At 38.5% G+C, this 26,991-nt stretch overlaps 1 protein-coding gene across 1 annotated transcript; it reads left to right on the top strand.

The window, feature by feature from the left end:
• Positions 1 to 958: 958 nt before the first annotated feature.
• Positions 959 to 24,219, top strand: LOC139122748 (serine/threonine-protein phosphatase 2A catalytic subunit beta isoform). The gene is made up of 7 exons (XM_070688431.1): positions 959 to 1,287; positions 15,348 to 15,557; positions 16,955 to 17,128; positions 18,919 to 19,008; positions 20,225 to 20,386; positions 21,085 to 21,203; positions 21,743 to 24,219. Exons 1-7 carry the CDS (start codon positions 1,177 to 1,179, stop codon positions 21,813 to 21,815), a joined length of 939 nt encoding a protein of 312 aa, XP_070544532.1. The 5' UTR covers positions 959 to 1,176; the 3' UTR covers positions 21,816 to 24,219.
• Positions 24,220 to 26,991: the final 2,772 nt, after the last annotated feature.

Below are 26,991 nucleotides of genomic sequence, written 5' to 3'. Positions count from 1 at the left end.
CTCAATTTTACAATGTCTAAAATCGACGGCAAGTTGCGAATTAACAAAAGAACACAGTGAGTGCACTTCGCAAAAAGTAGCCTTAAAACACAGCACTAGTGCAAATAAATAGAGTAAGCATACCGAATTTTCATGATGAAACCGAAAAAACACCAACAAAGGATTTTGCTTAAACATATATTTTATTTCTCCATGTCTTGTGCGTTTTTTAAATCCCGTTTTCTCTCTATTTTCTTTCCTTTTATCGTGGAAATTTAGTTTATTGACTCTGAAAATGAAAACTTTGGTAAAAAACAGCAAGTAGTTCCTAGTTACAACTTAATAGAAAGCATAACGAAAGCAAAGGAATCAAATCTCCAATTACTAACTTTTGACAATTTGTGGTAAGGAAATGTGTAATAGACAGCCGCAAATGTGACTTTACGGTAGAATGTCCCTCGCTGACATTTATACGGACTCTAAAACTTTTTCAATTCTTTTCTGATCTTCCACTTGTGGGGGTTCATTTTAAAGCTCTTGGTGTAAGAAAACTTTTCGCCGTCTTAGTTTTTCGAAAATCGAAAATTTTAAGTTTTCTCTATAGAGTTAACACAGGAATGGCGACTATTTTGTATTTCAAAAATCGGTAAATTTTGGATAATCTTATTCTCTAGTACCAAAATTTGCACGATGACTTCCAATTTTTATTCTTGATTTTGAAAGAGAATGGTTGTAATATAACTTGAGGAAAGTTTGAAGTCTTTCACTTTCGAGGCGCATGCTACTTCTAAAAAAAAGTCGCTAATGTCGATAATGCTAATGATACCATAATATATGAAATGTCTGGTGACGAAGAACACCCAGGCTCCACTGATCGCGACACCAGTAAAAGACTTCCACTCCTCTGAAAGTCGTTGATGGCGCCCTCTGAGCGTCTGCTTCCCGCCCTTCGGATTGTTTCGGCAACCCGGTTCAGAGCGGTTTGTAAGCAATCGGAAACTAGGAACGTTATGACGTCACCGGCAATACAAATTGGTGTGGCGGCCATATTAGAGTTGAAGAGCGTAAATTTCTGGATTTTTTCACCGACTTCTATCCGTTGTGGAGGTGCACTACCATAGTCATTGTCCCAACGGAACCAAACAATTGTATTCTAAATATTTAATCCAACATTTACTACCGTTTTGAAAATAACTGATGCAAAAGATGGATGATAAAAACCAACTCAAAGAACTTGATAGTTGGATCGAGCAATTGAATGAATGCAAACAACTTCAAGAAAATCAGGTCAAACAACTTTGCGAAAAGGTATGTAATCTGGATTATTTTTTAGATGAGCAAAATGTTTTGGGGTGACTTGTAAAGTCTAAGACACCAGCTACCTAACCTTTTACTTTATCCGACGAAATTGTCAACATTATGAGAGGTGTTATCTTATATTTGCGTTGCCAACCGTAGTGACAAGGTTCAGGGGAAAAAACATGGCCGACACGGCGTAGCGTGCAAGTCTGATCGAGCCGGTTTGCGTCTATTTATGCATGTCTCTCGCCGGTTGTGAAGGAAAAGTACTTTTCTACAGGCGTTGAAAGTATGAAAATCTTTGCCATTTCTGAAATGCACTGAGTACTGTGCGAACGACTAGAGTGAATCTGTTCTACCTCCCAGTTTAACGGTAGCGCGATCGGCGAGGGGTATCTAGATTTGCGCATGCATTCAAAGGCGGCCATGTCTGTCTGTCTGTGGCTGACTGCATCGTATCGCATTCCTTCGGGTCATGGCTACGTAACAGCAATGAAATTCAAAGAGTTATCGGCGCAGTAAAGTGGGTCCTCAAGGCAATGCCATCAGTAAATTTACTTCGTAATTTTCCTTCCATTGTATCAATTTCTCATTTTATATTATCTGTTCCTAAATGCGATGGAGTTAACCTAAAGTGCAGTCCGGATATTGCCTGCAAACAAATATAAGCAAAGTCACCGTCATTTAAAAACCTTTCACATCACAAGTTGCCAAACTTCACTTGTCCTTATTTAAATTTTAAATTGGTTAATCTAAAAATGGTGACAGATCTTCAAACTGTGAATTGCATAGAAAGGTATTAAGTTTGATGACTGTCACAGGATTGAGGTGTGCCAACAAGGAGGGTTTATGCTTCACAAAAACGTGTGACAGGCTAGACAGCACAAAACATTTATAGCTACAAGTTATAAATAGTTAATTCACGCCAAAAACAAAACAAAACAAAACATGCTCACCAGCTGGTGCACTATTTACAGCCAAATGATTGATAACACACACTTTCATTTGGCCCAAACACTGTCATTTTGGAAAATTTACCAAGGTTACTGCCACTTTTTATGGACCAAGTTGCCTTGAGTTGAGCATGAGGTTACAACATTGATATGTACGACCATGTCCATCAGTGTCATAACACAGACATTTTCCCCCATCTCTTCGTGAGGAAGCCATACAATTCCAAATTAAATTTTTCTCCTATCTTCTCTGTAGATCTTGGAATAAGGATGGTTCTCCCCGTCCTAGTTTTCAAAACATCATGATATAAAAACTAAGCAAGTTGTTTGGAAATTTTAAACTAAATAGCTGAAGGGATTATAAGTTGTGATTTAATTAAACAGAAAGCCGTAATTTGTATGAAAGACAATATCAGTTAAATTAATTAATTAATGGTGGTACTACTGTCTATGGTAAAACTAACATTTCTGTGAGTGTGACCAAGTGATGACAGCGCTATCATTGTATCAACTAATGGAACATTGTGACAGGTGTTGATTATTGACACCTACCACTGTACAAGTTAAGTCCACACACAATGTGCTGATAAACGTAAAATCCAACAGCGGTTCTCTGCATGTGGCTTCAGCATTTATTTCATGGAAGTCTAAAACTTTGCACAGCTTTACAATCCCATTGTTATCACCATCACATCACGTTGAGTAACTCTTCCCCAGGTATGTCATACCTTTGAAATAAAATATGAAATCCTGTATTCTATCCTTTAATTCTTCCCCACTTCCAAAACACAGTCTTAGTTAGTTACGCCTATACTAAGAGTGATTTCCAATATTACTCCATAAATCAGCAAGTCCACCATCAAACCTGGTATTTATCATAAATTTGTCTGCAAACATACATGTAAATTTGAAAAGACCCAATTGCAAACAACTTGTCACAGATATAGTTCACCTATTAATCCCATGGCAAATTGCATATGCAAAGCAAACCCCTGCAATCAGACCACATAACGTATGATGTATTATGTAAGGAGAATTACAATGGTGAGATCTCGTTCCTCACAAAATAGGCATGAGTCATTGTGTTCTTAATCTAAGGTAGATAAGGACAAGGTGCCTACTGTTGTAAGCTGACCCATAAAGCCTTATTTGTTCCCATGGACTGGTCCAATCAAGGCTTCATCCCCCTCCCCTCTGTCACACACACACACACCCCACTCCCTGTTGCTAAGAACACAGCTCCCACTGAGCTTTTGAAAATTATGTGTTGGACCAATGTGTGGTGGTTATGTATTAAAAAAAGGCTGTGCCGTCACGCAATGCATTTTGCTATAATAGTACGTATGAGTCATTTTGTTTACTGAGTTGTTGTATGTTCACTGCTGTCACGTCACCTGTGATAATACGATACAATACCATATTTTGTTTTGACAAAATACACAAGTCATATTTGTCATAGAATAAGATATTAGAGTGACATACATGTAGTGCATTATTGATATCGTCACTACAAACAATTCATCAGTTATATAGCCTGGCTGTGTATGCATGTACATGCACTTCAAAAGACACCATTACTATCTTTATTGGTAGAAACCATCGTATGATGAAGGGCAAATACGTTCAGCTTTTGATGGTCGGAAGACCAAAATGTAGGTACATTATGTGATTTTAATTAATGGCCCTGCAACCTGATTTGACAGTCCTGCACTCAGTTTTACCCTACACCTCCTCCAGCGTTGACAAATTTTTTGGACCAGGAGAACATTAAGTAGGCCCATTTAGTGACCTTTGAACCCAGAGAACTGTTTCTGGTCACGTTTCTAGATTCCTGGTTCGTGGATGTCAGATTGACAAATCACGATACTGAGAGAATTTACTTCCTGATATTACATCGAATAAGCCAAATTGACAGTAATATGTAAGATTTACAACAAATAGCACTAAATGTCAGTGGCCAATAAGAACTTGAAAGACAAGATAGCACAACTGATGGTGTCTGTCAAGGTTGATTTCTACCCTTTCCTCTGATTAAGAAGTACAACTTGACCTTATTTTTTTGAAAAAAAAACTAAATTGTGGGCAATGCAGACATATAATCTCTTACAAGTACATGTGGGTGTATTTCCGTTCTACGTCAACCTCCTCTGAAATAGTTTTTGATTGTCATCTATGGTTCAGTTTGAATTACTGATAGTCAGCTCTTGAGCCGACAGAACTCAAATTAGGTCAAATGCACTGGAATAGGAAATAGATGAATGTGACAGGTCTCAGAGTTGACACATATAGTTTTTGATCTGAAAGGTCGTAGGTTTAAATTATGTTGTTGAACACACAAGTTTGAATGTGAGAGCAATGCTTGGTGCTTCCCAGTTCTTTCAATAACATTGAACACACTTAACTGTAATGTGGCACATTCAGATTATGATAGTTTTGTCAATTATAACTATTTCTACGAACTGCCTTCTTATTTCTGAAAACAAAAAACCAATCCAGAGGAGTTAAGAGTTCACATCCTATAAGTTGAATTCCGATGAAGGGGTACCGATTACAAGCGAGACTAGCCATTCAAAGTACATGTACATATCAAATGTTCTTATGAAGTTATGATTATTTCATTCAACCAAAGCCCACCAGTAATCTACATGTGTGATTATATTGGAAATATCAAATTACTGTTGTAGTCCACAGTTACTTGTTTTGACCATGAATTTGTCTTTGTAATAGACATGCATTCAATGAAGTTCTAGCATGCATTCATATATTGTGAACTTCTAAAGTTATTGATAGATTGTTGTTAAATGAATGATAAATTAATGAATACCTAAATTGATAGGACGTTAGGCTTTTTGAACAAGCTGTGTTCGCGCTGCCCATTCGCCACGTTCGCAAATGCGAATTGAAATCAGCAGTGGCGAAGAAAAATCGATCCTAATTCGCCACAGTGGCGAAAGTGATTTTTGTTGAAAACGTGGGTTTTTTAGTCTTTTGTTGATCTGCGCTTCTCTTTCGGCGATTCGCGAAAAAACTATATCTATTTCCGTATTGTTCTCTCCGACGTACGCAATTGCAATCGAGCCAAGTCTCGCGAGAGATTTGACGTCAATTTGTATAGTGTACAGCATGCACATAAATGACTATCGCGAGAATTGAAAATGCAGGCAGACGCAATCGAGCCCTAGTCTCGCGATAAATTTGACGTCATTTTGTCTAGTGTACAGCAAGCAAAGCGAACACTCGCGAGAATTGAAACTTTTGCTACAGCAGACACACGCATTTTAATCGTGGTCACAAAGTTCGGTGTTGAAATTTATTTGCATCGTGGTCTAGACGTTCCTTGTTGCGCATTTTAATCGAGGTCTTATTTTAATGGTGGTCGATTTGCATCGCGGTCCTCATGGCCCCCTATTGATGTTCATTAAAATCGCTATCCCAGCGAGGCATTCCATGTTGTTGTCGATTTGCATCGCGGTCTCGACGTTCCGTGTTGTTGTTCATTAGAGAGGTTATAATCTAATTACGTGTACGTCTGAAGGCACACAGTGGCGTACGCGTATCCATGCTCAGTTGTGATTTTTTTGGTTGATTTTGCCGTATTGTTTTTTCAGAAACATACGAAATTCGTCTAAGTTTTAAGAAACAATTAATTTCTCTACGCGAGGACTATTCAAGCTCGTTGTATCCTCGCATTAAATTTACCGATTTTCTGTAATACAGTTATTTATGAGGTTTACGGAAATTTTTGTGACAGCTTCAGGTAAAAAGTTGAATTGGACAACATTTCATTTATGTCAGGAAATCATAGCACGTACGTCTTTGTGCAGGTGAACTCTACGGAATTTTCTGATATCAAAGATGTTTGCTAATTTACAATGATACTCATACTAGTACTTAACGAGATTTCCTGTCTAAATTCCCGCAAATCACCAAGAAAATCTAAAAATTACTACACGTAATTAAGACTACATGTGGAAGTGTCGTTTGATGACGTTCCGAACGTCTGTGCCACATTTACGCGACATCTTGTATGACGTGACAAAGACGCTACGTGTAGGCCTACTGATGGAACGTAATTACGTGTAACCAAACTTCTATTTTAATCGCAGTCCGAACGTTCAGTGTTGCTGTCATGCTGTTGATTTGCATCGCGGTCCCAACCTTCCGTGTTGCAGTTCATTTTAATCGTGGTCTCAACGTTGCGTGCTGCTGTCGATTTGCATCGGGGTCTAGCCCTGCGTACGATGCTGTGTGTTCCGCTACAGCTAATCGCCCCGCTCACTCGCTTTGTGGTGAGCGGGGCGATTAGCTGTAGCGGAACACACAGCATCGTACGCAGGGCTACATCGGGGTCCAGAATCAAGCAATTTCCACTGTTAAAATGAAGACAATTGGATACAAGGTTGATGTGTTGATAGTTTATTCTTGTGCATGCAACCGACATTGGAGATTATAGCATTATAGAAAGCTTTGTTTTCGTAAAAGTGTGTGGCTAATAAAATTTGTCTGTGGCTAATAAAATTTGAAACTATTCGCCACAGTGGCTAACAGCTTTCCAAACCCAGCGCTAACACAGACAAGTTTCAGTTTTTTGAGACAATTTTTTTGCAACAATAACCATAGTCAGTAGAGAAATTATTCTTTCTCTACTGTCTATGCAATAACACTGCATCAAATCAGATATTCATAAACAATGCAATGTTTATCAATTTTACAAGGCTCATGCAGCTGTAACATATACACACACATAGCATGGAATTTGGAAAGTTGCAAAACAAAAGGATGGCTATAGGTAATTTACATGTCTTATTTGCCAATTGTCCAATGGTTTTGTAGTCGTACATTTTTATGATTGGAAATCATCCAATGGTAATACAATGGATAGGTTGTCCCTGAGAATGGATCTCTCTGTTTAGTATGCTTTGCTAGAATTCCAAAGAGCAAACACACTCAGAATTCTAACATACATGTACAACAGAGAGGGGATTATATGAATAGTGTATTAGTACTAGTTTAAAAGAATTCTCTCAAAAGATTGTCGCATAAATAGCATTTATTACGTCCACCAATGACAAAATGCTTGAATAATGCTTTCAATTGGCATACCTTTTAAATCCTCCTATACATTGACACAATTATACTATAGCCCAGTTTTCATCCCGATATCACAGTAAACCCATAGTTATCATCAGATCAAGCTACACTGTGGATATCTGGTTAAGCGATTAAATATGGCAATGTACTTCAGTAATCTGAGATTCTACAGGCATGCAGCATCTCTATACATCACCTCCCAAAAAATTGAAGCAATTGTCCCTCCCTTTTTTTCACATCTTTTCTGAGAGGAAATATTTTCAAATTGAAAAATATATAAGCACACTTTTCTGTTGGCTTGCCAGGCCTCCCAAAGCTTTGGCAAAAGTTACCAATCCAAAAATAGAAGTTGCCTATGACCTTTGTGACAGTCATCCCTTCAGCTGTAGTGGAGTGTGAGAGAAGTGACGGCAGATTCCACAGATGCCATGATAATAGCACTGCCCTATTATAGCCATACAATTGACCTACATTAACTAAAATATCTCTCGTATCAAACCAAAGTTCATTAAAGGTGTTTGACTATCTAAACTGCTTAATATGTTTTACTTAAAAAATGCCACCCTCTTGAAAGATCTTTCATCAAAATGTAAATCACAAGTGGGGGTATGGGGTGGGGGGTAAGTAAAGCCCATCCCCACTACCCAATTATCTATATTTATTTTACCAAAATGTTTATGCATTATTCACAGGACCAATGGAAAACTGAATTTTTAAGGAAAGAGCATCTGTGTACCTGAATTATTTATTTTTACCATAACAGCTACAGCTGTACTTTCAGCCATCAATCAAAACCTGTAACCTATTTTGCCTTAGGCCAGAAATGTTTGCAGGATAAGAATGTCATTTTGTGTTGGTGTCAATGTTTGTCACTTTGGCACATACACACACTTACACAGATCCCAGAGTATATGTATGTATGCTGTGAAAAAAACTGTGTGCAGCTGTTTTATATATTGCTGAATTTACTATTATGAATATACTGTATGCATTATTAAATGTAATACGTATACTGTATTCCTCCGACTCTAAGATCCCCTTTTCAGAACCAAGATGACGAAAAAGATATGGGGGGTCTAATAAACGGATGTCACCGCGAAACGAACGTCGAAGTTAATTTATGCTAATTTATGCAATGTTATGCAAATTTTTTATGCCAATGATTTTTTGATTCACGCTACAGACAACTCATACTTGTGATATCGACTCATGGCCATGCTGTGTAGATACTGGCAGTCAAATCTGTACAAGTATAAATTAGTGGAGATCCACAAGTCTTGAAATATAACGTATTTGCCATCCTTCTTTTACTAAACAATACGATAGCAATAAATCTTTGTATTTCGTGAATAGATAATCACCACTTTGTACAACAACATGAACAAGTACGTTCCTCAGCAGCAGCAGCTAGCTCCCCATAGCATGGCCACAAAGGTCAGACAATGAGTAAAGTCCCTGAAGTTCCGCTGGCTGTGATTGGTCAATTTACGCAATAGGTCAAAGGTGTCAGTGCATGAGGTCAAGGTAAAATTCAGTTCAGTGGGATGGTGTCCGTCCGATGTTTTCTATGTACGATTTTCACTTACTGTACTCCTTAAAATAAACAATCAATTACACGTCGTGAGTTTTATTATTTTGCTCCTAGTTTCAAAGTCTAACCGTATCTCGAAACGAAATGTGATCTTACGAACAGGCAGGCTCGAACAGGTAAAGTGTTGAGGCATCGGCTGGCCGAGACGAAAGATCATCGGCTGGCCGAGACGAAAGATTGTTGCGCCAATCTGCTTTATATTTGATGTGTTGAATTTTTGGCAATACACCCTGAAGTTTTTCTTATTACTTGTATCGATGACCGAAATGTCTCCTGATGTGGAATTCAGTCATCTATGATCAACTGTTCGGAATATGGTACGATCATGCACGTTTTTGTTCTAACTGTAAGTAGGCCTATATAGGGCCGTTTAAGCTTATGAAGTTGGGTATTTTTCCCTCGCAAGACTTCGAAAGCGTGCATAATCTTGAAAATCTGTTACACTATCGTTCTACTCATTGCTGGGACTAGTTCAGGAAAGGACACACACAAATGCCGTTCAAACAATAAATACCTTCATTGCATGAGAAAAACTACAAAATTGATGAAACATAAACGGAAGAAATTCAAAGAATTTTCAGTTCATGCGCGGAAGAAACTTTGGATATCGCGTTTCGTTTGTCAACACAATAATTGCCCTCTTCATCTAAGTCAAACCAGTCGAAGTCGATATCGTCGTCATTAAGTCTTTTTGAAAGATTTTACGATGCCAATGATATTTCTATTTTCACTGGTTGCTTATACGGTAAAGTTGAACGTAAGAGAAAACTTGCAGCGCTTCACAATGATCACAAAAGAAAACTTACGTGATAGAAATCTGTTGAAAAAATCTTTTTATACTTTAATGGTAAATTTGAACGTAAGAGAAAACGTGCAGCTATTCACAATGATCACAAAAGATACCTTACCTGATAGAAAACTGTTGAAAAAATCTTTATAAGCACACCATTTAAAGAGCAACTTTTTATGTGCCGTAGTCTTTGCCTCAGTAGTATGAAAACAAAAGTGTAAAAGTTGAGCGAAGCAAGTTCAAAGCTCGTGTCATTCACACGTCCCAAATTTTCTATTGATAACGGCAACAAAAGGGTTTCCCGACATCGTCACAAGATCCTATAAAATGCGTCGATTTATTGTAGACTTTATGAGCCGAAAAGTCATAAGACAGTGCACGGTCGTCATGGGCAAGAAAAAAAGTAATTATTAAAAACATTCTCGCTGTCGGCATGCCTAACTACCGTCGCAATCAGCTAGAACTTTGTTTGCCGTATGAACTTCGCCGAGATGCAGACAACATACACGATCGAAATGCTGTAGCCGTTGTTCAAGATAGTTGCAAAGTTGAAAGTTTGAAGCGAGATGCAGCACTCATACCGGGCACGGTTACTTTCGAATATCATCGATCGTGACGTGTCAGTCAACAAAAAATACTACTTGAAGGCAAAGAAGAAAGCATTCATCCATTCTCCAAGAGTTGGCATGGCAGAGAAATGTCACGTCGGTGTTTTGGCAAATAATGCGGCTGTACCTCTGCTAAAGCAATCAGTCCGAGGTACTGTTTTCACCGTACATATTCACTAAAACAGATCAAATCATGCCGCTGACCAAAAAAATGAAACGGCCCTTTTAAGGGCCACAACAGTCTCCAAAAAGAGAACAACTGATACCCAAACTTTTTTGTGTTTGTATGAGTGTAAATTGTGTTTGTTTGATCGTGATGAAATGAGCGAATCGTACTTGATCGACAAGTCCGAAAACCCGACTATCCTAAATGTTCATTTCATGGTAGCCAAATTGCATCGAAATGTTCGATTCGTACATAATCAGATGTTGAAAAATCTGCTTATTTTGATGGTAGCAAAATGACAGTAACGAAAAGACGACATTGTACTAGATCGAGACGCTAAAAAATCCAACTCTTTTATATTGTTCATTTAGGTAGTGAAATCCAAGTGTAGTATCGCCAGGAAATGATAGCACTGTTCCCGACTGACATGTTCCAAACCCCAACAATAGTGTGCGTGTGTGTGTGTGTGAGGTTTGATACTTCACTTTGACACTTGTTTGTGACTTTGATAAGCAGCGTAGGTGTTGTGGATACTCTGGTCTCATTACATGACAATGGCTCTATTGTTCCAGTCAAAATTCGGGTGTACCCCCCTGGGGGGTCTTATAAACGAACTAACGGCCAATTACGAATCGATAAAATAATCCTGGGGGGTCTTATAAACGGGCGGGGTCTTAGAATCGGAGGAATACGGTAATACATGTGCATGTCTGTGTATATGTGTGTCAGCGTGTGTGTAGGTATCTTCTGTGATACATGTGTACACACAAGCAGTGACTTGAATGGCAAGTTTGAAACTTTTCCGTGCTTGGGCTTTCATAATTGCAATATCAATTTGCTGAAGTTTTGAAAATATGGAGCACAGTTATCATACATGCATGATGTCTGTGATATGAAACACAGTTGTTATATATGTATGGTTTATGGGATGTTTACTAAATGGTAAAATAACATCAGATCTCAGCTGTTACCTACCGGTAATGTTTATTGCTTTGAATTTGATATACATGTACAATGAATACAAGGGGGACTCTGGTAAAATCAAAATGACCAGAAAAACCCTAGCGACATTTATATGATAGATTAACTCTGCGATAGTACACTGATATATAAATAATATTTAAAAAATATGTAGAGCGCGGCACATAAAACATAGCATATGATGAATAAATTAAAAATTGGCTTTCATGTTGTGAGCAGTACAGGAGAGTTTCAAATATCCATATACATGAATCCGGGTATTTAGATATTGATTTAGAATTTTTAGAAAATTAGTCAATTTTTCAGACTGAATTTATATATCTGACGTCAGTGAATTGCTTTCACATAAGCTTGACGTCATTATCCACAATGACTACGTGCCCCGTGCCCCGTGTGTGAACTTGGCTAACCCGGAGTTGGCCTCTCTTGTGAAGATCAACAGCAGTTGCAATGCATCATCAGTTCACAAATGAAATCAAGATGCATCTGTGCGATTGATAGATTAAGTGACTTGAAGACATGACAGAAACAATTATGTGGCAATGACAAACTACCCTGTATACATACATGTACACGCTGTAGGGTCTGTTTTGTTTGACAGTCAAATTTAAAATCTACAATGGATTAATGTGAAAGTTGAGAAGTCTCGTCTTTATCATGAAATAAATCTCTACCCAGTGTTGAACAAAAACAAAATTGCTATATTATTAGGTTGTCTGGCATGGGACAGATCTCCATGGTTACCAGTCTGCTAATGAGTATTTGATATGCTACTATGAAGTTCATTTCCATCAGGTGACCTTATTAGTCCCTCCTTTTCTAGCAGCCACAAACAAATCAAGTCATTATCTTTCACAGTAACAACCCCATAGTGTGGTGGTGCTTCAAGTGTTGCGACATTTGTCATGTGACCAGAAATTTAAAGCTCACAGGAAGTCTTTAGAAACAAGAAAATTTTATCATTTGCTCATCAAACTTAAGGTCATCGTGGTATGGTTTTTTTTTGCCTTGGTAGCCAGTCTGTAATCCAAAGAAAATGTTATAATAAATAGTAAAAAATCCTTGATACTTTGTGCAATTTGATATAGATTGTCAGGTATGTGCAAAAACTAATTCTTTGCCTGTGGGGTGTCTAAATTGAAGACTTTTTCCATCAGAAGTCTTGATAACCGTCCTCTGTTTTACATCTAGTTACAGCGATTCTTGCTTGAATGCGAATTCACTTTAGTATGCTCATGGCTGTGTTCAGTTGCTTTTATCCAGTGTCGCTTGTGGTTCAATACACAACAAGGGCTGCTGTATGCATCAGAAATGTCGGAAGTTGGGAAACAGAATTTTCATTTCTTACAACAGCTGCGTTACATTTGAAAGAAGCGGTGCTGTGATTGCTCATCAGTTCTGCAATCGCTTGAAACATTCAAATCGGGTGTGCTGATTGAGCCAATGAGTGTACGGCAGCTGTTGTTAGCAAGGGTCACCTCGGAAATTAGACCCCAAAATGCGGAGAAGACCAATTTTGATGGACGGAGAATAGTGAGTTTAAAGATGTAGTGGAAGCCATTTGTGCTGGTTTATTGAATAAATTGTGACTTTTTATGAGGGAAATCCATCTCTGAATGCAGCAATAGCATTTGTTTCTGAATTTCCTCTCTTTCAAATGCTTAAAGGGGCCCTCGCCGTGTATCGAACGATAAGCGACTGTGCTTCAATCGACTATCATAATGTAACATTATGTCACTGCCTCAATGAAATGTAATCTTGAAAAATTCTCAAGTGAATTTTATTCCACCTAGTAGCTGCCACAGCGATGACACAGACTTGTCTAACAAGTAACATGCTTTCAATTTCTGAAATACAAATCCTATCAGACTTTGAAAAGTGCGTATATGTGCTGCAGATACAATCGTGTATTTTAAAATGTCATGGTATCAGATTTTGAAAAGTGCATATACTAAATGCTGTATACTTTAGAATGTAATAATACCTTTGACTGTTGCTTTTAGTTTATCAAAAGAAAGTTATCTCTGAAACTTGAGCAAGTTTGAATTTACATGTGTGAATTCTGACCTCACTGCCTGGCCCAGTACACATGTATGTTGTAAGAGAAAACAATCTACACACAATTTTGTGATAATTGTAATATAATCCCTATAAATTTTGTTCCAGCCATGCTTTAACCCTTTTCCTGCCAAGTCGGTGAAAATCCGCTCGGAATTCGGTGTAGCAAGAATCTAAGCACTGGTGACCGTTTTTCTACCAACTCGGTGGAAATCGGGCCCATTTTGGGTACCCCTTTTCCTGCCAAGTCGACGGCACTACGTTTTGCTATCCCCTGTGCGTTTAGGGGTCATCCGAGGACAGGTTTTCTGACAAGGAACACATTTTCCCCTCGAAATGGGTTCGCAGGGAGTCGATAGACAGGGAAAGGTGCAGAAACCTGTCCGCCAGTCCCCCACACCCGAGGGGGGCTGGGTTTTTTTTACTGCTTTTTAGCGGACTTGGCAGGATAGCATGGTGACGTTTTCTGGCGGAGTTGGACGGTACTTGGCTAGCTGGCACTATACAGATTGCTGCTGCTTCAGCTCTCCAAGTTCAAGCCAGGCAACGTCCTTCACAGCCTTGGCCGTGCCATTCAATGGACGTGGCTTTGGATTTTTTATTTATTCCATCGTCCGAATTGGCTCTGGTTTGCAGGCAAACGTATCCTCTTGCCGCCGACTTTGGTTGCTACGTACGCTATTTGCGTACCGAGAATTCAGGGGACATGAGGTCAATGCTACGGTGATACCGCCTGTACTGAGCACCGACTGCTTTTGTTATGCAAACCAGCTAGCCACAATGGCTGCCAGGCATGTGGAGACGTGGATGGCTAGAACAATGGAAGCATATTGCGTTGTACCCGTGCATCGCAAAAGTGAGACTGACAACTTGGGTGACTGGTTATCACTGGTAAGCTGCAGCCCAAGCCATGGCGGTACAAACCGTACCTGACTGAGGACCGCTCGATTAAGTCGGTTATGAACGGTAACACTCGTAAGCCAACTCCCAAACGAGCTGGCGAAACTACTTGGAAGCTGTGCCTCAATGGCTCAGCCATGCCGTTAGAACAACGGCAAAAACGTAGTTTTGTGCTACACTGCCAAGTCGTTGAAGGTACGTATTCAATTGACCCTACCCTGGGGAAACAGGACAGGTTTGCCAGTGCTGCCGCACCCCTAGCACGACCCCCAGGGTCTCTGACTAACAGACGAGTTAGGTGATGTTTGTGCCTAGCGGACGTGTGCAATACTGAAGGAGTTTATTTCTGAAAAAATAAGCTTGAAACGGCAATAAAATGACGCACTCCCAGGGGCAAACAAAGCCGGTCGCCTTGAGCACCTTCCCCTGATTACGGGCATGTAGAAATTATCAAAGTCTAACACGTATAAGTAGGGCTAAAACTACCCTGAAAATGGGCGGTACTGCCAAAAAGCCTGGCAGGATAACGTGCAGGAGAGCCAATCTTTTGCAGGCACATATTATGGGGGCCGTTTTCTACGGACTTGGCAGGATAACAGACAGGGGCGCTTGGCTGGAAAAGGGATAATGTAGTCATGACAAAAACTTCAGCAGGCCTTGTTATTATGAACTAATGTGCATATTACAGAAAATTGAAACACAAGTCATTCAGAAACCATGATCAGAGTCAAAACTTTTCAGCTGAAAATATGGTAATTTTAATGCTCTTGTGTCATTGAGATTTTCAAAAATGATTTTTCAAGTCAGTGAAATACACATAGATGCTCAGTGCATGCATACAGTGTGAGGCAAAAGTCTATACTACGTGCCATAAAACATGCAACACACATAGCCATTTCAGTATCTCATATCTCTGCATTCTTTTTTGCAGGCTAAAGAAATTCTCAGCAAAGAATCAAATGTACAAGAAGTAAGGTGCCCAGTGACTGTGTGCGGAGATGTTCACGGTCAATTTCATGACCTTATGGAACTGTTCCGAATCGGCGGCAGATCTCCAGATACAAACTACCTATTTATGGGTGACTACGTAGACCGTGGTTATTATTCTGTAGAAACTGTAACCCTATTAGTAGCTCTTAAGGTAAGTGCATACCTGTCAGGTTTGCTTCACGGTCAATTTAACTTCCATTTCATACGCTTTGCATAAATCCAGTTCTTCCCAAAATTGTCACATTTCACATCAGCAGGGGTGAATTTTGTTTCACGTAGTGGTCAGTTTTATTTTGGATGGACATGTCGTCAAAATTATCCGCTTAAAGTTCCATTTGATTCAATGAGCCATTTGTTTAGTAATTTCAGGGATATCATGTGCAGAAAATGAATGTTCCATAAAATTCAAAGTGGTGAAAAAATAATTATAACTATTATAGTCTGTTTCTTTTAGCCTCCCAAGCCTGAGTAGATTTGTATTCACCATAATGGAAAATGAATTGATGTGTTTTAGAGAGCAGAATCATGAAATATAGTGCTTTCTTCTCGGCTGAATTTTGTACAGCAAATTATTTTGATTCTACAGGGAAAATGAGTCATCCTGACATCAACCTTGAATGTTACATTAGTTCAGATGACAGGTTTTTTGAGGTCAACAACATTGGAACTGCATATAAATACCTTCACCTTGTTCGTTTCTATGGCGGGAACTTAAGTATCAACGCAAAATGTGGAAAAAAGTATTTAAAATGTTCAAGAAAATATCAAAGAGGTGTTTTTTTTACACACTCGGGCCATTTCACAAGTGATGGAGCTTGGCCGCCTTCAGTCAGCATCATCAGAGTCGAACAGTATCAGATGACTGCCAGTCGTGCATAACAACATAGATATGTGATTCCCTTCAAAGCAGCTGCACAATGTATGCAGCAAAGTTTCATTTCAGTTTCAATTTCATGGCAGAAATAAATTGGCGTACCAGCACTGCAAAGAACTTTTCCGATAAAATATCTGCTACCATACATCCTGCATCCTGTAACTACACAATTCAGGTACAAGTACAGCACAGTGCCTCATGCTGCATATTTTGTGACATGCAGCAATTAAATTTCTTGATTTTTAAATTCTCATTTTCAAAGGAAGCACAAAAAGTATGATTTTCCCAAATTTATAAGCTGTGAAATGAGATATAGTGTTCTAACCTACTGTACACACATGTACAATGCGTGGGTTTGTGCTTCCATGAGATGGTTTGCTGATAGTTCACCTTGCAAAATTGATAGAACTGATGTGAATGAGTCTGTGATGGCCAAGTTTTCTCTTTGGAAATTCAAAAGCAGTGAACTACTACTCATCTGAACGTGAAGTTCATCAATTATTGAAAGGCTGTGTTTAAGCTGTGGGTGGTATTTTCATGTCACCATGTTTCTCTAAGATGTGTCAATATCAGGATATACACTGAGTTGATATGCTCTGAGGGAAAGTCCTGCAGGAAGTGTTTTTATCCGACAGCCACACTCATACTCTGTTCTCTCTTCTTGCCGTCCACAGGTCCGTTTTAGGGAACGTATTACAATATTACGGGGCAACCATGAAAGTAGGCAGATTACACAAGTTTATGGTTTTTACGACGAATGCCTGCGGAAGTACGGAAATGCAAATGTATGGAAATATTTTACAGATTTGTTTGATTACCTACCACTAACAGCTCTAGTAGACGGCCAGGTAAGTTTTTATGTTCTGTCCCATATCAGCTTAGAAACAGATAAGGGAGAGCCGTGCCACCATGCAGGGTTTCATCTAGACAGGGGAATGGCGGATTCCCCCTCTGTTGACATGTTAGCACCCCTAGTAATTTGTAAAGCTCCCCTCCCCATATTTAACTATTTCAATCACACCTTAGAGATACAAGTAGAATAAATGAACTGGTGAAATCCCCCCCTTAAATTTTTGGTATTAAATTTTTGGTAAAGGGGGAAAATCACCCTGTTGATGCCATCCTGGATGAAACACTGACCATGTTGTGTTGGTACAGTGTTGTATGCAAAATCAAATTGTCAACAAATGGAGTGACAAGCTAGAAATGTCGTGGTCAAGAAGAAAAATTAATAATCATATTAACAAATATGTAGCATTATCCCTCTGGGCAGACATTGTATAATGAAATCTTGGCAGATATTGTGTAACAATATGGAAATCGTGGCCTTGTTTTATGTGTGTTCATGCGTGAGATTTGAAACCATCTGGTCAGCTGCTGTTAAGTCATTTCCCATTTTAAGAAACATTCCCCCCAGGGCATCCCAAGGAATCACAGTTCAGCACACCTGAGATCATCTCATCTTGCAATAACACGAAGTCAGTCTCTCCTCTTCTTGCAATTATACAGTGTCAGTCTCCCTCACATGGAGCTTTTCATTCCCCTCTGGGCAGATTTCTGAAAGACGACGTCGCTGCAAAATTTGTTATCAATATTTAAAGTTCATTTCAACTACCAATGAAATATACATGTATATTTTTGCTGTGATCATGATATTTTTGTACGCCTATTTATTCAATGCACATGTATGAGACAGATAACGAGAACATCTCTATAGCATGCGGATCTGCATTTTTATATTTTCATGAAAAAAAAGAAAATTGGTAATCGTTATTTTTCTTACAAGCGCTCTCATTGGATGTAATTGGTTACAAAATTCTTGATTGGTTTTGTTGTGACTTGTACAGCTTGATACAAGGTTATCACAGGGGATGTATGTGTGGCCACGTTCCTTTCTAGTCAAAGTCTCATCTTCAGTGTCCTGCGGCATCTGATGACCTTTACATAAAACACCCACACATCACCAATATCATCACAGCTTGTGTGAATAGCTCCTGCAGGAAATTTGCCACTCTGTCCAGAGTGCAGATATCTAGGGTTGTTTTTTTTGCAACATTCCAGGCTGTGTTACACAAATCAGTTTTGCAGGCTTTGCTGGGAGGTTTTTGTTATCCTTTTAGAGGTGCTGTACCAAAACTACTTGATTAATTCTTGAAATACAATCTTGTTTTGTATAAAATTACAGCAGAGAATGAATAGATCAATTTCATGCATGGAATGAGCCGAGTAAATTCATTTCCTGATATCGAAAGATGCCATCTTCCATTTGTACACTTCAATCTATTTTCCACCAAAATGGTTTTCACCAAGACTCTGTATTTCAAAGTTAACTGCCTCGTCACAAACATTTCCAATGAATTACAAAAGTAATGGCAAATGTTTAGAACTAGGATACTTTTATACAGTGCGCCATGTTCGGTCTCAAATTGTAATCCGTGGAGGTACAAATACATTGGGAAAAATATGCAGGAAATAACTGAAATTTAAAAAAATATCAGGGTGACAAAAAGCATACTCTTGTAACACACAGGTGTAATATGTCACCATTGGCTAAATATTTCTAGCAGCGTGGCCTTCTGAAACATCTCAAATGTACCTAGCCGTTATACACTCATCATTTTCCATTGATTCGTTACAGATATTCTGTCTCCATGGAGGCCTGTCACCGTCTATTGACACCCTAGATCACATCAGAGCTTTAGATCGTATCCAAGAAGTTCCACATGAGGTGAGAGAAATTTTCCAAAAATTCCACAGCTTTGAGGAATTCAACATCTGCCATGTTGAATACATGTACTGTGTCGGCACAGTGTGTTCACTAACCCAGCCTCTTTTGCCTTCAGCACAATTATTATAAATGAGCTAGGTCAACCAACATTTATCGTATATTGTATGAAGATTTTGATAAACTGATCTGTGAAAACAACTGCCCGTTTACAAATTTTAGATCTGTCAATCCTTTTGATTCCAATGAGATCACAGTTTACAATTACTTGACCGAATTTGGTTGAAATTATACTCAGTTTTGCACGAATTTGCAAATTAAACTATTTCACCAGTCCCATTTGATTTTGATCAGTCATGCGTTAATTGTCTCTCAATAATTGAGTGTGGATGTCTGTTTAAAACAACACTGCTATTAGAAGTCAGTTTAAGTGCAAATTTGTGATTAAGTCTTGAGCTCAATAGAAACATTAATAAAATTCAACCATTCAAGAGTGATTTCTGTGACCAAAACAAAAGCTCATTATTGATTCAAATAGGCTGATTACTCTTGATTGCTCTGCAATGGAAGACAGTGAGAATGGTGTATATTCAAAATCATATCATAGCTTTGTCAACACCAGTGAATTTTGTGACATCATCCCCTCAAATTATTACTGATCATGTATCCAATTATCCAGCATTGAGGGCCTGGATGTTTTCTACATCAACAAATTCCTTGTCATTGGCAAATCTATTAAATAATAGCAATAATGTACGTCTTCCAGGCCCATAATGGACTCAAGCAAACTTTGTATCCCATAATGTACTCGGCTTTACCGTGTACATTAGGTCATGCAAAGTGTGTTTTGTCCATTATGGACCATGAAGGGGTACATTATTGCATAATGTAATATTGGCATGTTACTTTTACGATTTCCAATCATGTAGTTGCAGTTATCCAATTTTCTGACCTATGGCTTCTTTGAAAATTATTTCATACAACGTACAAAGCATTCTCAAAGCATCGTATACGACCTTGTTAAAAATTTATGCAGCATCTCAGCTCATGCTAGAATGTCAGTTGATGATCGTTGCAAAACATGGCACAGTCTAACTTACCCATTTCCCAACCTTGGTTTAGCCCAACCCTCATTATTATCAATGCTGATCGTAGACCAGTTTACAGGGCATTAGGGGATAACAGGTTAACTCATATTTTTCCCTCTCTCCCCATGCAGGGACCAATGTGTGATTTACTCTGGTCAGATCCCGATGACAGAGGTGGCTGGGGTATCTCCCCTCGTGGTGCTGGCTACACATTTGGTCAAGACATTTCAGAAACCTTCAACCACAGTAACGGTCTCACACTTGTATCAAGAGCACATCAGCTGGTCATGGAGGTGAGTTCCCAATGGTAACAGTTACCGTGAAAATGCTGCATGACTGTTACAAGCAGACTTTAGACCGGAGTATGGGTGTACCGTACCGACTTTGGGATATACAGTATGACAAGCATGGAACTGTTTTGTTCATGTGCATTTAAAAATTAAGTTAAGATCAACAAAAGAGAAAAGAAATGGCAAAACTGCAGTAGGCTGGACCCACACTGCTTCAAAAAGCGGTGGAAAGCCCCATAAGAACACCTCCATTGTTTTCATAAAGAAGGTTTAGCCATGGTTCTTCAGGTTTTCCAGAGCAAAAATTGTATTGTAACATAACTGAAACTTGTATATATGCAAACAATCAATATGTTGATTGCTAAACGTTTTCCATGTAACTTTCAGGAGACAAGACATTTATATTTGTTCTCTCTTGATCTGACTTTTCTCTCAATTTGAAATCTTTTTATTGGTCCAGCCGCCAAATTAAAATGAGAGGTTTTGAATCTAGAAATGAAAAGGTGAATATTTTGTTGTTTAAGAGTGAGGTCAGATACGTCCCCCAAATGTACAAACTGGTTTATTGGCCCCCTACAAGGAATAAGCTTACGTATTGGCCCCCCTCAAAGGTACAAGGTTACTGATTGGCCGTACTGTAGTTAGCTGCTACCTTGTACAAGTGGTGTGATATACCATACACTGTGTTTTGTCTTATGCAGGGTTACAATTGGTGCCATGACCGTAACGTTGTGACTATCTTCAGTGCACCCAACTACTGTTATAGATGTGGCAACCAGGCTGCTATTATGGAACTAGACGACGCTCTCAAATATTCATTGTAAGTGGGCCTTCTTATGTATGACAATATTTATACAAATCATTTGGGGAATTTTGATTCAACTCGATACCTGATCTAGTCGTGGTGATACAAGGATGAGAAAAATAGGCAGAAAATTTATCAAATCACCCAGATTTGTAGATTTAGTGGTTCAATGTTTGTGTCATGCGCTAAATCCAAATTTGACACAATGTACTCACCAAAATGCTATCAACTTTGACACCTAATTTTCCTCTCAAATGTGAAAATATACCGTAAAATCAGTTCATAATTGTTAGCATTCCTTTTCAAAATTGACATTTTACTGCGCTATCTGGCTGCAAAATGACCTTCTTCTACAGTTCAGACAACAATATGAAATTAATGACATGGTTTTTCACAAAATTTGCCTTGATAATAGAGTGTGCAACATATTATTTCAAAAATCAAGTTGAAACAAAAGTGTTCATGTAAAATCTTGTGTAGGTCTATCTGGCATACAACATTAATGGCATACATGAAAGCACTGATGTACAACTCGTCTGTTTTTCTGCCCTTAGCTTACAATTTGACCCTGCACCCCGACGAGGAGAACCGCATGTCACTCGTAGAACTCCAGATTACTTCCTGTAATGGCGGGAAATCAAAGCCACGAGCAGTTGGAAGACGGCCAGCTAGATCACAGCTGATGCTGTACAAGAAGCAGATGTGCTGTTGCCATAGTAACATGTACCCCTGCAGACAGAAAAAAAAAAAACTGAAAAATAGTAAAATTTTGAAATAACTGAAACCTGTTGATGTACTACTCATGTCCCAGTGTATATGTTTTAAGTTGGACTCTTCATAAACAAAGTAATTCTGATGACGTTTTCAATGGCAAACTGTGTTTTAGTAGTTGTATTATCTATTGAGTATAAAAAATACGGGGACTTTTTGTCAACAAAATCGCACCGCTTTAGTACTGTAGACAGATGATAGCTGAAAAGTCTTTTAAAATTGAAAATAACACACTTGTTTTCAGCGTTTCCTACAATTACTGCTGAATTGTGACAGTTTGTAAGGTTAACTTTCTTTCCTCAGAGGTGTGTCAGTGATGGCTTTTTTTCTTGAGTCTGTGTATAAAATAAATAAATGTAGACAGTTTGTAGGTGCAGGTGAAAAACTAATTTTGATGACATTTCTGTGGGGAGGGGGTTTCATCTAAAATATACGGTCAGAACTTATTGTGAGAACAAAAAAGTGAGGGGAGTTTCTGCATCACATCTTTTATACGCTTAGTTTGAATTAGCTCATAGGCTGGTGGTACTTAACATAAATTTCAAAAAAAACTAAGCATGTTTTTTTTAGTTAATTTGAAACAGGACTCACTTCAAATTACAAAGGACAAAAAGGGTGGGCCTACAAAACTCGTCATTTTTTTTAAACCATCAAGTAATGCTTGTAAGTTTCCACCTTTTGCTTGTTTTTATGATTATACTGCCATTATAGTGATTCTCAGTTTGTTTCAACAATTTCTCCAAACTTTCTACCCCCTTTTTGTGTGTAAATTTGCATTTGCCCAGGCATTAACATAGTGCAGATGATTCTATTATTTACAGATTAGGGCAGGTTAGGTTCATCTTACAGAGAACACGCCATAGTTAAGGGGGCATGTTATCTAGAGGGTAACGCTATAACTGCACGTCAAACAATTCTTGAAATCATACAGAAATTTTGTAAATCTCATTCTTGTGAATTTGTTGGGCGATTTGTTCTAGTATGGTTAACTTGGATTTACCAAAGAGATTTTGAAGTTTTATGGTACAGTTATTGACCTACAGAGATGTTGCGTACCTGAACGATATAGAACTCTTGTTTCACTTAACCGCAACACAAATGACTTCATACGAAAAGAGGCCACACTCAATCAATGAAAGGATTTTTGCTAATTCGTTGCATCATTCCCCAAGAATGTAAACCGCTGAAGGTCTGTATTTCAAAATAGTAAGACGCCCACATTTTTGATCAAAAAATGTGTGAATTCAAATATGCACTGTTGAAAACCGTTTCGTCGTCAAGTTGAGCATGTATTGTGATGACCAGATGTAAGTTGACTTGATCAAACAAAAAGTAACATAGCTGTACTTAAACTGATAGCGTAGCATGCAAGTCGGCCAAATTGATTTTGCTCCAAAGTGCAGAAAATTTGTCCTTCAGCAGCATATATCAACAGCACAACAGACCTGTTGGGTAAAAACTTAGCATAAAAAGAAAATCAAAATAAATTTCTTTAGGGCTAAAATGGCAATGGAATAAGGAAAGATCCTGGCAAATCTTATATGTCCATAATGCAGCATTCAACACGGCATTTCATTGTGTAGTCATTTATAATGTGTGGTCTGTACAATATAATTGACACAGGTATTTTTTACAAGTGTTCGCCACTAATGCAACACAAAAGCACCTCTCCTGGTGAGCTACCACACTGTCACTTATTATGTCATTTGTTAGACATTTTATCAATGTGATTTCATAAAGTGTAGTTCAAAACTTTTATTGTCATGTGCCAGTATTTTTCATGTTTTTCATCCAGCCCACTATCCAAGCAAAGGTCTAGCCACCACGTCTCTCAGTTGGCTGTCCAAGTTTAACCCAAGTGACAGAGTTGCCACCCTCCGATTCACTCTCCTTTGTAAATGTAATGGTTTTCTAGACAGTAATGTTGTACAAAGTTGACTTTACACTCAGAAGTTGCCTTTGAAAGAAAAATCCGTTGAAGTAGCAATTCAAATACCAGTTATAAACCCACCACTCTACACGTCACTCCCTGCAAAACACTCCCGCCTGCCCAGCCTTCCCCGCCTACGCTGTAATTCACGATGCTTTTCACACACTGAAGGTATCTTCTTTTAATCTGTAATGAATTCTTGTGACTTATTTCAGCTTTGGTGAGTATTTGTTTGTATTATTTTGAAAATCCCGATTTTTGATGATGTGATCCTTTGTAAATTCTCACATAAAGAAAATTATAACACCCCTGTATTTGTTTCAAAAGAAATTCTGCTTTGTGTTTATTTTTGTATGATAAATGAGAGTGTGTGTGTGTGTGTGCGCTCATGTTCATGCCAGTGTATATGCACATACCATGTTGTGGTATACTATTAAGGTAGAACGCGCCTCGGGGACAGAAATTCGGGCCGTCAAATTTTATCAATTTTCTTCTGACCTACCACTTGTGGGGGCTCATTTTGAAGCTCTTGGCGAAAGAAAAGCTTTCACTGTCTTAGTTTTTCGAAAATCGAAAATTTTATTTTTTCTCATAGAGTCAACACAGGGATGGCGGCCATTTTGAATTCCAAATATCGAGAAATCGCAAGTTATTTGTCTCTCTAGGACCAAAGTTTGCACGGTGACCCCTGATTTTTCTTCTTGCTTTGGTAAGAGAATGGTTGAAAGTTTCACTGAGGAAAGTTTGAGCAAAAGTTCACTTTCGAGGTGCATATTACCTTAACATAGCCTCAAATACAGAATGTTTTGAAGCTGGTAAAATGCCTGTTAATTTAAGAGCGGTGAAAGTAGATTACTTTCCATGAGTGTTAACACCTCATCAAACTGTCATTAAATTCACCAGGTCCATTGCAAGCTGTTTCAAATAACTTTATCACTGTTTGTGACCTAGCCTCATTTTATGCAGACCTAGTTTTGCCCATGTTTAGGACACTGGTGTGTCCTGAGACGCAAGATGGTGTCAGGTATATATTACAACTTCGTCAGATGCAGTAAAGCTTTACAATATGCAGCAGGGAAAATGGTCAATTGTCCGATAAACAACAACAGGGCTGTAGCCTATCAGAACAGTTGGCGTTGAATTTGTTAGTTCGTAAACTCAAAGCTCCCTCTCTCTCTCTCTCTCTCTCTCTCTCTCTCTCTCTCTCTATATATATATATATATATATATACATATATATGTGTGGTTCATGGGGCCACTTCACTCAACCACCATGTTTCATGCATTACCACTGATCAGTTGTGTTCTAAAAGAAATTTTACAACCAGCAAGTATAGGTCTACGCAAAGAAGCATTTCCAACCATCTCCTGTTTTAGTAGAATACAGATTTCCCATTTGAACAATTTATGCAAAGACAGAAGCTGACAGAAAGATGACTGAAGATTGCCTAGGTGGCAGCTGTCAGGCACAATATTTTTTTCCCCCATTATTCATTGTGAGTTTTGATCACGGCAGGCTTAATTCTTGCTTGTTGCAGACATCCAGGCATTTATTCCTATTCCATGGACATGCACAACATTAAAAAAATCTTGAGTATCATAAAATTAAAACAAAATTACAGTTTTGCAGTCACAATTATGTCTCGCCATTGCAATGATTCTGACACCCATCCAAAGACAAATGACAATTTTTATGCATTCGTCAATGTGAGAGGCACTGAAGTTTCAAATCTGGTCTTGAAACCAAGAGACAGAATTTAGGCAGTCTGTGGTCCTGATCTGGAAAACAAGGTCCAAGGTGGTAAGCCCTATCATGTTCGCCATTGTCCAAATTAATCTTACATAAACATGTGGTTTCGTTTCTGCATTCGGCAGAATAAAGCACAGGTATAAATATCGACATAAATTTATCAGCAATGAACTGCATGGCTTGATTGGTTTCACAAACTGAAACCCTTCTGGCTGTCAACAAGTAGTAAACAAGCCTATGAAGTGCTTACAAGGTTGCACCTCTGTATAATAAGAAATATAAGTGAAAATGGTTGACTCCTCCGATGTCTTCTTAAATGGATCATGAGGTACCTGGGTCTACTCAAAAAATATTCCGTTGCCATGAAAAGTGAAGAAATTAACATGCAAACTGAAGATATTTACATATAGTCTTCTTGTAGCTTATCATTTCATTGTCTCATACACATGAACATACAAAGGAAACATTTTTACAACAATAGAATATGCAAATTATAAATTGTTATGTAAATGACCACCCCTCTGATTTTCCAAGCTGTGGGGAATACTGAACACATCCCCATACACATGTCACCTTTTCGTGTGGAAAAAAAGCAAATAGTTATCACCAGAAAACAAATTTTAAACTGACTTTCCCTTTTCAGATAAACTGTACATGATGTACAAACTACCGGTGTATCTAACATGGTTCTTCAACGTCATGAAAATAAAATATTGACAGGTTACATTGTCAATGTGACAGCTACACAAGAATTGTCCATTTCTTGAGACCATATCAGAGAACTGTTTTGGGTGACTAAGGTGCGGGAGGATATGTACGTTCAGCTATTAAATGCCTCACTGCATGTCAGCATGTACATACTCTTCTACTTTACCCTGTCGTCCACTGTGTGGCTGCATAAAAAGGGGGTACATCCCACTTGGTCAGTTGGAACGAACAGGTGCAAATCAGTAAGGCAACTTGACACAGACCTTTGGTTTCAGCTCTTTGCTGAGGAACATCGCAAATTAGTGCATGTAGACTTCAAGCATAAACTCCCAATCACACTGCACTGGACAAGGGGGTCTCTGTAATCTAGATCACAGATGTTTGTACTGCTATAATCAAGCAACGTTTCTCTTGACACAGTAAGAGAAATCTTGACTTGAGTATTTTCATGTTATTGTGCTAACCATTATGGGTTTGAGAAAACACCGTACCTGTACAATAAATACAAAACTGCTAATGGTTTTATTTCAACTTTATTTTATGTGACTTTTCGTTTAATATTGATCTGTTATGATACTTCCAATATGCAGCATTGTTTACGTCTCTCCCCTTTCAGTCTCACAGTATATGCAAGTCCCCCATGA

The sequence above is a fragment of the Ptychodera flava genome, chromosome 22, assembly GCF_041260155.1.
Source record: "Ptychodera flava strain L36383 chromosome 22, AS_Pfla_20210202, whole genome shotgun sequence".
Lineage (NCBI taxonomy): Eukaryota > Metazoa > Hemichordata > Enteropneusta > Ptychoderidae > Ptychodera > Ptychodera flava.
The sequence above is the reverse complement of the archived record's forward strand: the minus strand, read 5'-3'. Positions and strand labels throughout refer to the sequence as shown.

What these genes read in the sequence shown, in the direction of transcription:
- LOC139122748 (XM_070688431.1), top strand. Translation starts at nt 1,177, where the DNA reads ATGCAAAAGATGGATGATAAAAACCAACTCAAAGAACTTGATAGTTGG. An exon ending in TCAAACAACTTTGCGAAAAG is followed by an intron (nt 1,288 to 15,347) that starts GTATGTAATCTG and finishes TCTTTTTTGCAG; the next exon opens with GCTAAAGAAATTCTCAGCAA. An exon ending in CACATCAGCTGGTCATGGAG is followed by an intron (nt 20,387 to 21,084) that starts GTGAGTTCCCAA and finishes TGTCTTATGCAG; the next exon opens with GGTTACAATTGGTGCCATGA.